This window comes from Carassius auratus, chromosome 19 (assembly GCF_003368295.1).
Source record: "Carassius auratus strain Wakin chromosome 19, ASM336829v1, whole genome shotgun sequence".
Lineage (NCBI taxonomy): Eukaryota > Metazoa > Chordata > Actinopteri > Cypriniformes > Cyprinidae > Carassius > Carassius auratus.
This window is the reverse complement of record NC_039261.1, coordinates 24,388,218-24,404,721: the sequence shown is the minus strand read 5'-3', so window position 1 is coordinate 24,404,721 and position 16,504 is coordinate 24,388,218. Positions and strand designations below refer to the sequence as shown.

The 16,504-nt window shown below is 38.9% G+C and overlaps 1 protein-coding gene across 1 annotated transcript in view; it reads right to left on the bottom strand.

The window, feature by feature from the left end:
• The window catches only part of LOC113120221 (sodium/potassium-transporting ATPase subunit alpha-3-like), a 22,551-nt gene extending 6,213 nt beyond the window's left edge, over nucleotides 1–16,338 (bottom strand). The window contains exons 1-4 of the mRNA XM_026290155.1: nucleotides 15,981–16,338; nucleotides 7,396–7,512; nucleotides 7,047–7,106; nucleotides 3,496–3,699 (exon numbers count right to left, since the gene is read on the bottom strand). Coding sequence (XP_026145940.1) covers nucleotides 3,496–3,699; nucleotides 7,047–7,106; nucleotides 7,396–7,512; nucleotides 15,981–15,986 — 387 coding nt within the window. The 5' untranslated portion in view covers nucleotides 15,987–16,338. The remainder of the gene's footprint in view (nucleotides 1–3,495; nucleotides 3,700–7,046; nucleotides 7,107–7,395; nucleotides 7,513–15,980) is intronic.
• Between the last annotated feature and the right edge of the window lie 166 nt (nucleotides 16,339–16,504).

Here is a 16,504-nt window from a genome sequence, read left to right as displayed (position 1 = left end):
ATTTTTTTTTTTGATTATGGGCGATTCCATAGGCTCTTTTCGTGCACCTGCATGGTCAAAATGGTAAATAGTAAGCTCAGACAGTATAAAGAATCTTTCTCTTACTCCACCCATGCACGATTACATCGTCGATATGTACCATCGATCTCACGTGCTGACAATGACCACAATCGCCGATACATGGCACCCATTTGGGGTACACTGGCACAGGAAACTCCTAACTTATTTTTGCACGCTTAATTTCGGATACTATGACTGCACCAAGATTTTTTCGGACTCATTATCGGGAGCAGCTCATTGGATGTGCTAAAACAATTATCCAAGTAAGCCTCACAGCGTCTACCCTCGTAGACAAATAATCATCCTTAGTATCGAACTCCCCTGCCAGGCGCTGCAAGAGGGCTCCCGGTTGAACCAACCTTTGCCTTCTCCATTCAACTATTATAAATCATCCTTAGTATCAAACTCCCCTGCCAGGCGCTGCAAGAGGGCCCCCGGTTGAACCAACCTTTGCCTTCTCCATTCAACTATCAGCAAAGCTTACTCGTTTGACAACGCAAATATTCAAATCCTGCCAGATGCTTTCCCACTTAATCAATCTTGGACTTTCCATCCAACCACCAGCGAAGCTTACCCGATTAAAAAAGCCAAAAAAAAAAAAAAAAAAAAAAAAAAAAAAAAAAAAAAAAAAAAAAAAAACGACATTTACCTATCGAACACCAATGAGTACATTGCAGCCCAAATAAATTTTCCCTTCGATGGCAAGATGTACCCATTCAATACCGCAAGTTACGCTTTCGCCGAACACTAACGGGCTCTTCGCAGATAAACAATCTCATTTTTCCCTCCGATGGCTGGAGAGACTACCCATCTGGTGTCGGCAAATTTTAATAAATATAATAAATGAAAATACAAATAAATATAGAAAATAAATAAATAAATAAATAATAAATAAAAAGACACCGGATGCTGGCCATAGCCTCCCGACCAGATAACCTTACCTTTTTTCAATCCTATGGCCGGCAAGGCTTCTCTCTTCGATGCCAAGAGCTTGAGCTCCCATCGGATGCTGACGAGAGCCTCCCGGCCAGACAACCTCACCTTTTTCCATTCTGCGGCCAACAAGGCTTACCCGTTCGTTGCCTGGAGCTCACACTCCCTTCGGACGTAGGTGAAAGCCCCCGGCTACCTGCTTTTCCATTTCTGTCTTTCGTACGGAGAAATTACCCGCCCAACGCATGGAGTCAAGGCTCCCATTGAACGTAGGCGAGAGCTTCCCGGCTAGAACACCTTACCTTTTCCGTCCTTTGGCCAGCGAGGCTTAACCGTTCTATCCGGGAGCTAAGCTCCTGTCGGACGAAGGTAAGAGCCTCCCGGCCGGACAACCTTTTCCGTCCTTCAGCCAGAGAGGTTTACCCGTTCGATTCCTGGAGCTAAGCTCCTATCGGACGTCGGTCCGAGCCTCCTGGCTAGACAACCTGACCTTTTCCACCCTTGGCCAGCGAGGCTTACCCGTCCGATGTGAGTGCTCCCATCGGACGCCGGCGACAGCCTCCTGGCCAGCCAACCACGACCCTACTGTGTGTTTCAGGTTACTAACCTACAAGCAAGCTGCTTAAATGCTGCAAGTACCTAACACACAATAAACTCTCCTTCCTTCCTATGGTCACCAAGGCTAAACCGTCTCTTGCCAGGAGTAGCAAACTCCCTTAAACGCCGACGACAGCCTAACGACCACGCAAACTTACCTTTTCCAACCTACGGCCTGCGAGGCTCACCCAGTTTGTCCCCGCCGGACGCTGGCAAGAGCCTCCTGGCCACCTATCGTTACCTTTTCTGTCCGCCATCCGGAGAGGCTTACCCGTTCGATGCGCGTGCTCCCTTCGGACGCCGGCGAGAGCCTCCCGGTTAGACAACCTTACCTTTTCCTTTTCTATGGTCAGCGAGGCTTACCCGTTCGATGTGTGTGCTCCCTTCGGACGCTGGCGAGAGCCTCCTGGTCAGACTTGCTTTACGTTTCCACCCTACGGTCGGCGAGGCTTACCCGTTCGATGTGTGTGCTCCCTTCGAACGTCGGCAACAGTCTCTCGGCCACACAACTTACCTTTCCATTTGACGGTAGGCGAGGCTTAACCGTCCGACGCCACGAGTCTCGTCCTCTCGCCAAATCCTGCAAAAAAAAAAAAAAAAAAAAAAAAAAAAAAAAAAAAAAAAAAAAAAAAGCTACCCTCAGCTACTCTCACATCTTTTAACCCCGTCTGGCGAGGCTTACCCGTTCGATGTTCTGAGTTTGAGGCCCCATCGGATGCTGCGAGAGTCCTCCCAGTCGGGTTTTCCTTTCCAACCCTCCCCGTCCGCCGAGGCTTACCCGTCTGTCGCGTGCGCTCCCTTCAGACGTCTGGCGAGAGTCTCCCGGACGGGCCTATGCTTGCCAGCCGCAAGTGAATCTCATCCAGCCGATGCCGTGAGTCGGGATCTCCCTTCGGATGTTGCCAGAGTCCTCCTTGTCGGCTGGCCCAAAAGCTTTTTATCTGCCTAACCGAGAGGGACCCAGACGTCCGTCATCCTGAGTCTCAATCTCCTGTCGGAGGCTTCATGGGCCCTCTCGGTCAGCGTTAGGCCCTTCACCCACTGAATAGCAGGGGCTATCAGCCAGTAGGGCCCGTACGCCGACACCGTGACCTATTCCGGTCGAGGCAACTCGGGTCCTCCCGGTCGGGCACCACAACCACGCCGCTCCTCCTCATCGGCCGGCAGGGCTCACCGATCCAACGCCAAAAAACTCCAGTTGAGCATCGGCCCGAGCCCTACCGACCGGGCGCCAACAACCACGTAGTTCACTAGCTGCAGCTGGTAGGGCCTACTCTCTCAACGCCCAAGTCGCTCCCTCCGGAGTACGTAGGCCCTTCCAGCCTGCCAACGAGATAACTTCTCAGAAACCAAATCAGCCCCCGCCAGTACTCTGCTTTTTGGGGGGCATTCTTTAAACTGGCGGCTGTCCTCCTGTACATTTGCCTTTTTGGGGGGTACTCTAGCTTCGGGCAATTCCCGAGCTCGGAGCCCTTCCCCGGACAGCACGCCAAATACGCATACCATACCTCAGCTAATTATATGTAAGCGTGAACTAGTGAAATGTAATTATCTATGAAGATTCGGGAGGAGCGCGTCAGATACTTAGCCTAATCATCACAGGTGGACCACAATCAAGTAATCAATCCCACAGTATAAATATCGCTGACTTACCTCTATCCATTGACGGTTTATCAGCATCCCTCCTCCACCCCATCTCCTCACTTCAAGTTCACTTTACAATATACGGGGAAGGGGGGGTACTCTAGCTTCGGGCAATTCCCGAGCTCGGAGCCCTTCCCCGGACAGCACGCCAAATACGCATACCATACCTCAGCTAATTATATGTAAGCGTGAACTAGTGAAACTGCAGCGAAACACATATTTGGTGTAAATGTATGCTTCTGTGAGTGTGTGAGTTCTCACATTGTCATTGGCAGGGTCGTCCTCCGTGGCGGCCTGGATGGCGTAGGCCAGGAAGCAGAGGATGGCTCCGATCCACAGCAGGATGGAGAATCCTCCGAAGAGCTGACGGCAGAATTTGACCCACTCCGGGGTGGTGGGGGGCGGGGTGAGAGCGTTGGGACCGTCCCGAGCGAGGTACTCCGCCGCCTTGGCATTAGTCAGACCCTTCAGGCGAAAGGAGAGTGTGAGAGCAAATCTGATTCAAGAGTTGATGACAAACACTACTGCACTGCCACTAGAGGGCGCCTTCAGAATAGATTTGTTGAGCTCACAGTTTCTGTCGCTACAGATAAACTCATTTTAGTGAAGCATTTTCCCCCAAAATATGGAATTCAAAGGGGACTGTTTGGTAACCAGCATACTCATGCAGGTTTGGAACAACTTGGGGTGAATGATGACATTTTTGGGTTGACTGTCCCTTTAAGCTGCTTTGGAAGAGGTGAATGTGTGAAATGGCAAGCCTTACATCTGACATCATAATCAGAAAAATATATTTTTAATTAATTATTATTTTTATTATTTAAATAGTTCACTGATGCTTCAGACAAAATAAAAAAATAAAAAGTATCATATCTGATACATCAGGCCTTTATGTCTTATTTAATATGATATAGGAGAATATGGAGCCCACAGTTGAGGAGGAAAAACACCTTCATTTTATTAATCAAATAAATCAAACTGAGAAAATATGCTGATATTTATATGACCAGTAAGATGAGATTTTCTGATGTTGTAATGTAAATCAACAATAATTGTATCAGTATCAATGAACAGGAGGCTAATACATACATAAAAGTGCATTTAAATATCAGGTGTCACAATTTTTTATGATTTGTTCTTAGCTCTTTTTCCCCACCAGCATTTTTGAAAAAAAGTTGCCAGCCACCGCCAGCGATTTTAATGATTTTCACTAAAATCTGATGGCCTCCAGTTTATTTTCCTCTATGAATATTTGAATATGCAATACACCAAAATAAAGATCAAAGCCTTTACTTAAAAAAAAAAATAAAAAATAAACTGTTTTATTCTATCTTAAAGCATTTTTAAAAATATTTTTATCAACACTTCAATAAAAAGGTAAGTTTCATAAAAATGTTTCGTTTTGAGCAAAAAGATGAGAAAATCAAATTTTTAATCAACAACTAAATCTGGATAATATTCACTATTATTATCAAAGCATTTCCATCTACACCTCCAAAGCTTGCACAGTCATACACCACTTCCTGGATCAACGTTTTACCTCATAACATTATGCAGTTTTCATTTAAATGCTATCTATTGTTGACGATAATTTTTAATATGCATCTGTTTACGTAAGAGATCACTAGTTTCTCCGTCCTGTTCATGTGTGTTTTTGTTCGGAAAGTTTTGTACTCTAGAAGTGGTTTAAAAGCATCCCCAAGTGTATAAATGAACACACGGAAAGCTGTAAAACTCGTCTTGTGTGGGGAAAAAAAAAATATGATGGATAATCAAGGATCTTTATATATTATAAACATTGTAAAAGTTATTTGTTTGTTTACTTGATAAAAACAACAGTATAAAGACACATAAACAACAACCGGATACTAAACCGGACACTTGATAAAAAAGTATGAACTATCGATCGTACAACAGAAGGCATGTGGTAGATTGGGGTTTCTTGGAAAGGTTTGATCACATTGATAATTAAGAGGCCTTAGAAATTCGAGTAAAGCAAAGTAAAAAAAGGGTTAATACAGGCTATACTTTTTTGCAGTACAGTAATGACGGTTTTATTGCCAGTGTTGGGAACGTTACTTTAAAAAAGTAATTAGTTATAGTTACTCACTACTTGTTCCAAGTTAGTAAATGAATTACTCTATAATAAAAGTAACTCGTTACCAGGGAAAGTAACTATTTGCGTTACTGTAAAAAAAAATAAAAAAAAGTTGCTACATGTCAGAGAATTTGTACTTTTTTTTTTTTTTTTTTTTGCAGTTTTCACAAGTCAATTGAAATGAGTAGAACAGACAGGTACATAACTTTCAATATTTATTGCACGTCAACAGACAAGAGTTTTATCCTGCACTTCAAGTATTATCTTTGTATGGCCACTAGCTTTGTAAATGCGTGTCACACATTGCATGTACACATTACATGCACGTTCTTGCCTTTGACCACAATGAATTTGAAGTAGTGCTTATATCTTCACCTTGAAAATGCCAACTTTTCATCGGATTGCTCCTGACTCGCCATCTCTGCTACGAATCTCTGTGTAGCTGTTGCGTGTGTGTTTGGTGCCAGGCGCAGCTGCGTGTGCCGGCATGTGTGTAAAAACACTGGCTCTGATTGGCTATCATGAAACACATGACTCTGCCTTAGCCAATCACAACCGCTTATCTCGTCATTAACGCACTGTTCACTCGCTGTGTGCGTCAGGGGTGCGTTCGGATTGCATAGTTTATGAAATCATTGCATAGTAACGCACCGCATTTAACGTTCAGTAACGTTAACGGCGTTATAACGACGGGAAAAGTAATTAGTTAGATTACCACGTTACTGAAAAAATAACGTCGCTACCTAACGCCGTTCTTTTAAATGCCTTTATTCCAAACACTGTTTATTGCTATGTTAAAATAAAATAAATAAATAAACTTTAAGAAGTAATAGCAATGTACCATTACTATGATTAATTAATTTAAATTTGACAATACAGACTTAATTTTAAAAGTTTAAAGGGAGTTCATCAATATTTAAAAAAATATAAAATGGGGGCAAAGTAAAAATCTCCATTGATGATATTGCATGTAATAAACAAACTAAGAGACATTTTTCACAATATATTATTTTGCATCCCACAGAAGAAAGTCATACAGGTTTGTAATAACAAGTGTGAACAAAGGATGATTTTTGGGTGAACTATCACAGAAACCAGGAGACAAACAGAAGATATGATTTTATGTGGATAAAGTAGAAATATTTTGAGAAACACACACACACACACACACACACACACACACACACAAAACATGTATAGGAACAGGGCACCAGAGTAGCCTCATCAAGGAAATGGACGATTTAGTTCAATTCAACTTTAGAGTAAGATTCACTAAGACAGAAATCAGGCATTTGCTGCATCAGCATCAAGTTATCTTCAGCATCCAGACACATTCAGTTATGAAGGAAACTGAATTTATTCAGGAGAAACAACCAGACAGAGAGACAGGAAATTGCCTCTTAACCGCAATCTCGAATGACAACCAGTGTTCAACTCCACTTCACTTTGATGTTTCTTTTCATAAGATCCTCCGAATATTACTTCTTTGATCTCATTATACTTTCATGCATTCTCAACAATTTTAACTTTATACCATAAATATTACTACTTTGATCTCTAAAATATAAGGACTTTATTTTCAAGTCTTTTGTGAGGCTATTTTTAAAAGCTTCATTCTCGTAAGAGTATTTAGGTTTTAAGATTTATTTTAATGTTGCGCTACAATGCCATCATATGAAACATCTGGCTTGCTGACATGATTTGAGAAACTCACCTGTACAATGTCAGTGCTGTATTTTCGGCATACTTCTTCAATTGACATCTTATGCTCTGTCTGGGGGAGAAAAAAACAAACAAACATGTTTGTATAGAGTCAGCCGGCCACAGAGGTTGAACCACAACCTTGCTTCATCTGATTCACGTTAGAGTAGTGTTTGAAATTCAATACAGTATGGTGCACTACATTTATTTATGAGGCACTGAACTGCTCATCCTAGGAAGCACTGTTGCCAAAGCAGTACGCAGAATATAAAATTATTCAATATAGGTCACTCATAGTGTTAAATACATAACTCATTTGAAATTTGATACAAAAACATGAAGATGTATGATGTGTGTCTTACAAGCGGTACTTCCTTCTTCAGGTCATCCAGGTCTTTCCCTCCCTTTCCCTTTTTAGGAGACTCCTTCTCATCTTTTTCCTGCGTGGTCGCCACGCGGTAGCTGTCCGACCGTCCATACTGCAGAAAAAAAAAAGGATTATTTTCTAGCCGATACAAGCATGTATATTTATGCATGTAATACATTTTTGGACATATCTTTCATGTACATGTATATCCATCCTAAAACCCACAAAAACATGTTGCTATATAAGTAAATACAAGACAGAACATTAATACAAAAACATACTTAATCAGATTTTTTTGCATAAATTTTGTTTATATAAATAGAGTTGCATATATAAATAAAATATATGCTGTTCACATACATGGTTGTTATTTATCTTGCCGTAAAATATAATCTTGCAGGTAGTTTTAACCTATACAAGTTAGAAATTTTTACTTTCAGACATATATATATATATATATATATATATATATATATATATATATATATATCTATATATATACATACACACACACACACTGTACATGCACACAAACACACAACATATATATGGCAATATCCCTCTTGATATAGGGGATACAGTATATGTCATATATTACATTTCTATGTGGGAATTCAAAACAATAAGTAACTTTTATTATTTTTAACACATAATCCAGGCAGTATGAACTTTCAAAAAAGCTATAGTTAACCTTTTTATTAGTCAAATAACATATATTCCAGCATGTTTACTGCCATCACACATCTAGCATATATGATGACTGTAAAACCAAGACATTATAAAAAGAATAAAAAACAATGGCTGTACTTTACATGCTGGTAAAATATAATTAAAAACCTTTACACAAAGAGTAGCAGGACATCTCCCACAAATGACACAAACAGGTTCAGCTTAATAAACCAGAGAACTTAACAAAACGTGTCTCAGCTGAAACTGCAATACTATCATAAACACGCAGATGGACTCATATTTAAGCATCACTCAGCTCCGTCTGCTGCACTGCGAGAGACACACAAGGCACAAACTGAGGAACCGGTGCTTTCCATGACTGAGGAAGAGAGGGGAAATGCCAGACGGATAATGGTTCATCAACTATCCTCTGCTTTAACAGGAACCCCATGCGGGATACAGGGGTGGTGTGAGTGGGGTCAATCCACTTTAGGGCCTTTCATTAATGTGGCATCCCCTGATCTGCCATGTGTGCTTCTGTGACCTATTTTAGTTTGCATGCACAAGCAGACGGCATTACTGTCAAATCCACCATTACAGCACACCAGAGTGCTTACATAATAATGTGCAATGCATTAAATGCATCCATAAAGATTCTGATGTAAAAGCTGCTTGATAATATTATTTTCACAAAAAAAAAAAAAAAAAGAAACATTATTAAAGGAATAAAATATGATTGCAAATTTGACAGAATGTCCACAAGAACTTATTTAACTTTTACTGTTGACAGAACCTCAAAACTAATTAGTCATAAATATTTTATCTTTTATTAGCAAATTTTATTTGTCATTAATGTTCATTATAAGGTTCAACTCGACATAATAATTGCTTGAACTATCATGTGTTATTTGATACTAATTATGTTCATCGCAGGGTTAACTGATTGTTATTTAGGATCTATTATTAAAACAAAACACGGAGGAAACAAACAATCCTTAAAAAGACTTATAAATATTGAAAATATTAAATGAAGATAAACTATTTTAGTAGCAGCTTGTTTTGACTGAACTATGTTCAAAGGTTATTAAGGGTTTACTAATATAACCATAAAAAAGTAAATACATTATTTTACTTGAAATACATTATACATTATACATTATACCAGTAAATACATTATTTTACTTGAAATAAATGCTTACTAAAATAAAACGGAATTAAATATAAGAAACATGTTTTATTTCATGTAATGTCCAAGGGGCCGTTTCACATTTTCATTTAGTTAGCTTTATGCACTAAAATAACAAGCTAAAACAGAAATTACAATTAATAGAAGCTATATAGAAATAATTCTTGTTAAATTACAAACTCATAAAAAACTAATTACTAAAATTTTAAATAAAATGAGAAAAATATATAATAAGAAAATATAATTTATATTAAATCTAATGAAAAATATTAACAAAAACTATAAGAGTATCTAAGTGACAGCAAAATAACTCTGTGCTGTGTTTATCATTTTGTTCAACAGGATAGTAGTTCTACTACAAAAGGTTTAGATTGCAGCATGCTTGTGGCCGTGTGTTGACCATCTGTCAAGGGTTTTTCCTCTCTCTATCTCCGGGTGAGACGGCAGTGCAGGATTAAGACTGTTTACTACGGTTTACAGTCTAGATTAACCTACTGAACAACAGCAATCCTGCTCCTGCTTTTCTCTTATTCCTACATTCAGTTGCTCAGATGCTTTGAAACACACTGTACTGTCTGTTTATATTGTCTTAACTCATTCACTCTCTTTGTTCATACAGTACTTTGTCCAGTCATCTTGATGCTGCTCCTGACACTGATACACTGTGTCCTCGCTGTATCTCCATCGCTCACGCACACGTGCATATTCATGTCCCGTAGGATGTGTGGAGAACTGTAGCTGCTCCACTTTAGTAAATCCAGTGGGGTTTGTCTCAGGCCTGATTAAGATTACACTCTCTCAGAGAGAACCAAAAACTACAACTTGAATCAAATGTAATAACTACACAATAGATTACATAGATACATATTTAAAGACACAAAAAACACACAAAACTAACATTTAAACTTAATTTAAAATTAACAAATATAAAAATATATATTAACAAAAACTATTACATCATCTCTTATACTTAAATTACTACACTATAAAAAAATATTTTTCATGAACAAAATATTTTGTGGTAAATAAAACAAAGATTATTGAAGTACTTTTTACAAGAAAATGTTATTTTAGTTTCTTTGCTTAAATTTTTTCCCACTCATTCAAAATGTTATTTGCAGTTTCTCTGCAATTATTTGTGAAATTTACCAGTAATTTGTAAAAACTGTTTTGAAGTGAATCCTTTTTTTATTTATTTTTTTTATTTTTACAAATATGGGTTGTTTTGATGATTACTACAATACGATTTACCAGAAAACATAATCTTACCAGAAAATAGTCCTTTAAACTCAAAAATGTGTGGTTAACTGAATGAGTTACTTTCCACTTCTTTGTAATTGGTAGAAAAATTCACAAGCAATTTCCGAGTAAAATTGTTCCTTGTTAGATTTACGTGAGAGAAACAAATCTCATTTGTGTTATGTGAATATGCGAATATTCAATTCTGACATTTCGCAACCAGTTACAAGACACACGAGAACCAAAAAACATTCTGTATCATTGATATCAAAGCTAGCATGACACATCGGTGAGTAATGATTTACATTCTGGATTGTTCCTTAAACAAAGCGGCCTAAAATCTCCTTCTGTGTTTCACACAACAAAACCGTACAGAGCTAGAACAACATGAGGGTTAGGAAATGATTCATTTCATGAATTCATCTCTGGGAGAACTAATAATTACAGCTAGTGGACATCAAGAACTAAATCACTTAATGTGCTCCAGATGAAACATTCCATCTCTGTCCAAGGCTTCATCTAATGACCTTGAGGACATGGAAACACACAATGTACTGTACACACAGTAACAGATTACACCCTGTATAAAGAAACCTTGCTTCTGGATAACAATGTTAAAGACACCAATAAGACAAAGCACACATAAATGTTGAGGCTAAATGACTAATTAAATGTTAGCGCGGTCCATCATATAGCAGCAGAAAAGCTCAAATCATGTAGTTAGTGAATGATGGGGTGATTAATTTAAGTGCACTAAGTTATGACCTGAAATGAAATATATTGTGCATGCATTCAATTCGGCCAAAGGCAAAATCAGTATGTTAGTGTGCAATGGATTGGATTCCTAAAGCATGGGTGTGAATTAAAACATCTCTGTTCTTTATGTCAAATATTACTTTAGCAAAAAATGTGTCTGATAACAAATGTGATATACACTGTAAAATATGGCAATATTGGGAGTATGTTGCATTAAAAAGGGAGTATGTTGCATTAAAAAAAATATTTAAGCTTTTCTACTTACTGTTTAATTCAATGTGTTATTTTCTATTTTTGTTTGAAATTTACAGCCAATTTCTCTATAAAAATGATTTTGACACCAAATTTGTTCACGTGTAAACCTCAAGTGTTAGTATTTTATACATCTAAAAATGTAATAATTTTTTGCATTGTGTCACTAGTTTCACAATAGCTCTCCCCTCTATTACATTTTTATTCCATACGTTTTACAACTTCCTTGTCACTAAAAATTCTATAATACTTTTCGCAACAAAAATTCTTAAGTAACTACAATTTAATTGTATAATCATTTCAAACTTCATTCACTTTAGCACACACCAGATTGTTGATGCAGTCGTGGTTGCTGTGGTTTGCTAAATATAAAGCAACCTTGGCATGGAACAAACTGATTCAAACCTGCTATTGACATTTAAGGGCCAATCAAACAAGCTTGCTGGCTGACCTTCAAGGTCTCACAGGATATGACATCATGTCTGCGTCTGGCAAATTGACTGATAGCATGTATGCTAGCTTTGCTTCATATGACCCCGGGCTTCAACACAAAAATAAGGCTTGATTGTGTGCTTTAGTGGAAAGTGCACGCACACACACCAAATTCCCTCAGTGAGAATGAGCTATTGAACCGAGTCCATTACACAACCATCTATTAGAAGACTTTTCACCACCAGTCTGTTTCTCAATCACGGATACACAATTATCAGTTTTACAACATGCAAAGTTATGTAAACAGATACTTAAAGCCCATTGTTGCCATTTTTACTTAAACAACAAAGTGATTTATAATCAGAACAAAATGGTTGTAGACACCACAGTGAAGAATTAGAAGCCTTAAACCAAAAGAAACCACATTAAAAAGCCGATTTCACACTAGCAGATGACATTTCTGATATTCTAAGCATCCTAATCACCTGTAGTGCCCTTGAAGCCTTCAGACAGGTTGCGTCTTTGGCTGCATGTCCCAAGGGTATCGAAGAGTCACCCTCCAAGAAACATTCACGTCATACTAATTGCAGACAACCCCGAGCACCTGATTCTCCCTGCTGTTCTCATGGTGACCGCAGGTAACAGCCTGCTGTTCACATCTCCTGCCCTGCACACATTACTGCTTTACTGTATATCAGCCCATCCGAGATATCACTTCAAACTCTGAACCTTGGCTACAGTGGAATATTATCATAATGCACTATACTGTATACTGCATACTATACATAAAAACTTGCAAATAAAACAGAACACATTATGGAATTATGGATCATTGTGTTGCATTAATAACTCAGGGAGAAATGGAATTCAGTTTGGATTCAATTAATTTAATTAATTTAATTATTACCTCTGAAATAAAAGTAATTTACTTTTCAATTTTCACTCAGAAATTGCTAGCAAATTTCACAGTTATTTCACAGATACTATATATATATATACACACACACACACACACACACACACACACACTGCTACAGAGGCGTGCGACCTCTGACATATATAGTGATTGTAAGTCTTTTTGGATAAAAGTGTCAGCTAAATGAATAAATGTAAATCACTCAATTGCTCTCTCACTCACTATTCCCTACAAAGTGATAGCCATTTAGGAGTTAACACAGAGCTGAATCCTTCCTATATGCAAAATATGCAAGCTGCATAAAAGATGACTTAATTTTAGTTTAGTTTTTGAATTTGGCCAGCAGTTATGAAAACATGAATGATAATTTATTTTAATGGGGTCCACTGTTGCCCTTTCTATGTAAAAATGAGTCAAATCATGTAATGTCGTAAAGTCTTGCGAGTTGAAAGTGTACCGAGCTACAGAAGAGATACTGTTTCTCAAACAGTTTCACTGTACATTATTATTAGAGTATACAGGTGTTCAATGTTTGCGAAAATGAATACTGTACACACATGATACTGTATATACTACATTCTGTACACTATAAGAAAAATTTGAGGTTGTAAATAAAGCAGATTTTTAAGTACACTTTACAAATACTATTTTACTATTAGTAAAAAAAAATTCATTAAGAAAATGTCATTTCAATATTCATACTTCAAAATTTAATGTTTACTTAGATGTGTTTGGCCTTCTTTATTCTTTGTAATTTAAAATGTATTACATTGCAAAGTGTAGGAATTTGTGCTCTGCATTTCACCCATTCAAGTGCACACACACAGAAGGGAGTAGTGAACACACACACACACAGAAGGGAGTAGTGAACACACACACACACACACACAAACAAGTGGGTAGTGAACACACACACACACACACACACACACACACAGAAGGGAGTAGTGAACACACACACAGAAGGGAGTAGTGAACACACACACACACAGAAGGGAGTAGTGAACACACACACACTCACACACACACACACACACACACACAAGTGGGTAGTGAACACACACACACACACACACACACACACAAACACACGCACACAAACACAAACAGCAGCCCAGGAAGCAATTGGGGGCTCAGTGCTTTACTCAAAGGCATCTCAGCTGTGGATATTGAAAGTAGAAGAAAGCATTGTACTTTTACTCTTTCACCTCCATTTCCTTCCGGTGCTAAGAATTGAACCCACAACCTCTGGGTTATAAGTCTGACTCTCTAACCACAACTTCCTGAGTTTTCTATATGATTTTTAAAACTAATGAGTGAAAATAGTAAATAAGTATTAACTATTTTTTTTCCAGTGTAGAAATTGTTATTCTGTTCTAAACATAGTCAGTCTCCAAGAGACATTCACCTCATTCAAATTGCCACAACCCCAAACACCTGAACCTCCACAAATGACTCAATCGAGCCTCTCTCAAGATGACACCAGATAACACTCTCCTGTAAACCCATCAATCACTTTTCATGTCCATTTTATTCTCCTCCTGCATCACTCCCTCCCCACCACCCTCATAGTACCCTAAAGCTTCATTTTGGCCCAGCGCATCCTGCCAATCACGCAGCCTCTACCGAGTGATTGACTGGCTCAGGGCCAATCAATCATCAGAACCGCGAATACGGCCCCGCCCTCGTGGCGCTACACAGACCAATCGCGGTACTTGTTCGGGAATTTCCACTCTCATTGATCAACCTCCACTTTGACGCATTCACCATCACCAACCGTCGAGCCCGGTAACCCCTCCCGGCATCACGACCGATATCAGCGTGTCAAAACGTCACAGAAACCGAGACACAGAATATCGCGTGCGATGTAAAAGGTATCGTTTGAAAAAGAACTTTGCGTCACAACAACACCATTAAATTCCATATCGAATGGTTTGTTTCTTTTCATCTGGATGTCAGATTTCCAGTTCTGGTTATTGCAAGGTCGCAAAATAACAATCTAGAAGGCGCTTGTTGTGACAAATGAGTTCAATATATTCACGCTTCAGTCGTGAAGCAGTAGACGTCTATTTTAACGCATCTGGCCGCGCGTCTACTGACCATTTGGACTCGCGCTGGGATTTATTTCTGGTCATAAATGTGATGAGATGTTTGATAGGTGGCTGTGAAACTACTGAAACGGGCCAGTCCGGATGCATACACTCCCCCACCCCCATCTGTGGTTAACGCCTTTCATTTAGGAGACTGACAGAATTTCTCCTCAGACTTTCCAGACTTGCAAACGACCTCACCTGGTTATTTAAGAGTTTGTTTTACTAGTGATTAAACTTTTCTGTCGTCATTCATTAAAAGTAGTACATTTATAATTTGGAGGCTACAGCAAATGTACAAATCACGACTAACAAAAATGATCACTTTATGGCAATGTCAATTTTCTAAAAAAAAAACAGGCTTAATCCCGAATTGGTAACCGCAGACGTTCGTGACTGCGGTCGTCCACGTTATTCTCCTGACGCGCTGTCATGGCACGCTTGACAGAACGATCAGAGGCGCAAACACACACGTTATAAACAAAGTGCTTCTGAATATGTGTTATTATTATATCTTACCGGTATGTATTTAAAAAAGCATTAGTTCAACGATTATTTTGATATCTGATATCATTTTTGCGTTTACCTCGGTGCGCCTTTTTGCATCGAATGAGAGCAGAGCATATTTATTCCATTTCTATCATCTGCCAAACGACTTAGATTATTATATTATGATGCATATACCTAATATGCCAATATGTGCATATCAATACACCAGTATTCTTCATTATTTGCATTTTAACTGCATCATGACGCATCGAATGGGTGCAAAAATGAAGCATCCGATTTGACGCAATTGCCAAACGATCGAGCAGCGTTATTGCACAATGTCAATGATTTTTAACCGGTTAGAACGCACACAGTTAAACTGATACATGTTTGCTTAACATTTACAATGCTTTTAGTAGTAAGTGCACCTGTTTAATGCAATGATTTGACAAAATACATAAAGACACGTTACCATCCAAATCTCATAACCCCGAATTATCCTCAAGACGCATGGCATTTAAAATGTGCAAGCATTTAAAATAGATTCTTACCCCCATTTTGGAGCCGTCCGCCGCTTTGTTCAGTCAGTCAAACTACGTTTGGTTTCAGCCAAGCGGGACAGAAGAAAAATTAAGGTCTTGAACGTATACCGACGGGCAGCGTTTGAACGACTCTGTCTATAAATTATATCTGTATATTCTTGAAGACAGCATGCATAGTAATGTATTACAGGGGGTCTAGATGAAGAAAAAACTAAAAGAATGGCCCAAGCAGCATGGGTTTCTAAAAGCACACGCGGCAGCCTCTGATTTAATGATAGAGGAGCATATGCAGAGGAGAGGATTATGAAGCGTCTCTGGCTGAGAATGATGCCGGTGAGATGAAGAACCGACGCGCTTACTCTGCCTCTCTGTGTCCCTCCGCCGCTGGTGCTTCCAGCCGCGGCACGCACTTCTTATCCTTCCGCGAGCGACAGTAGCCCCATAAATGCCTGTAATGTACAGACTTGCTAATGAGATACTGTTCAAGAAGAATCCAGTTATATAAAGAGAATTTAACAAATGTGCATCTCCAA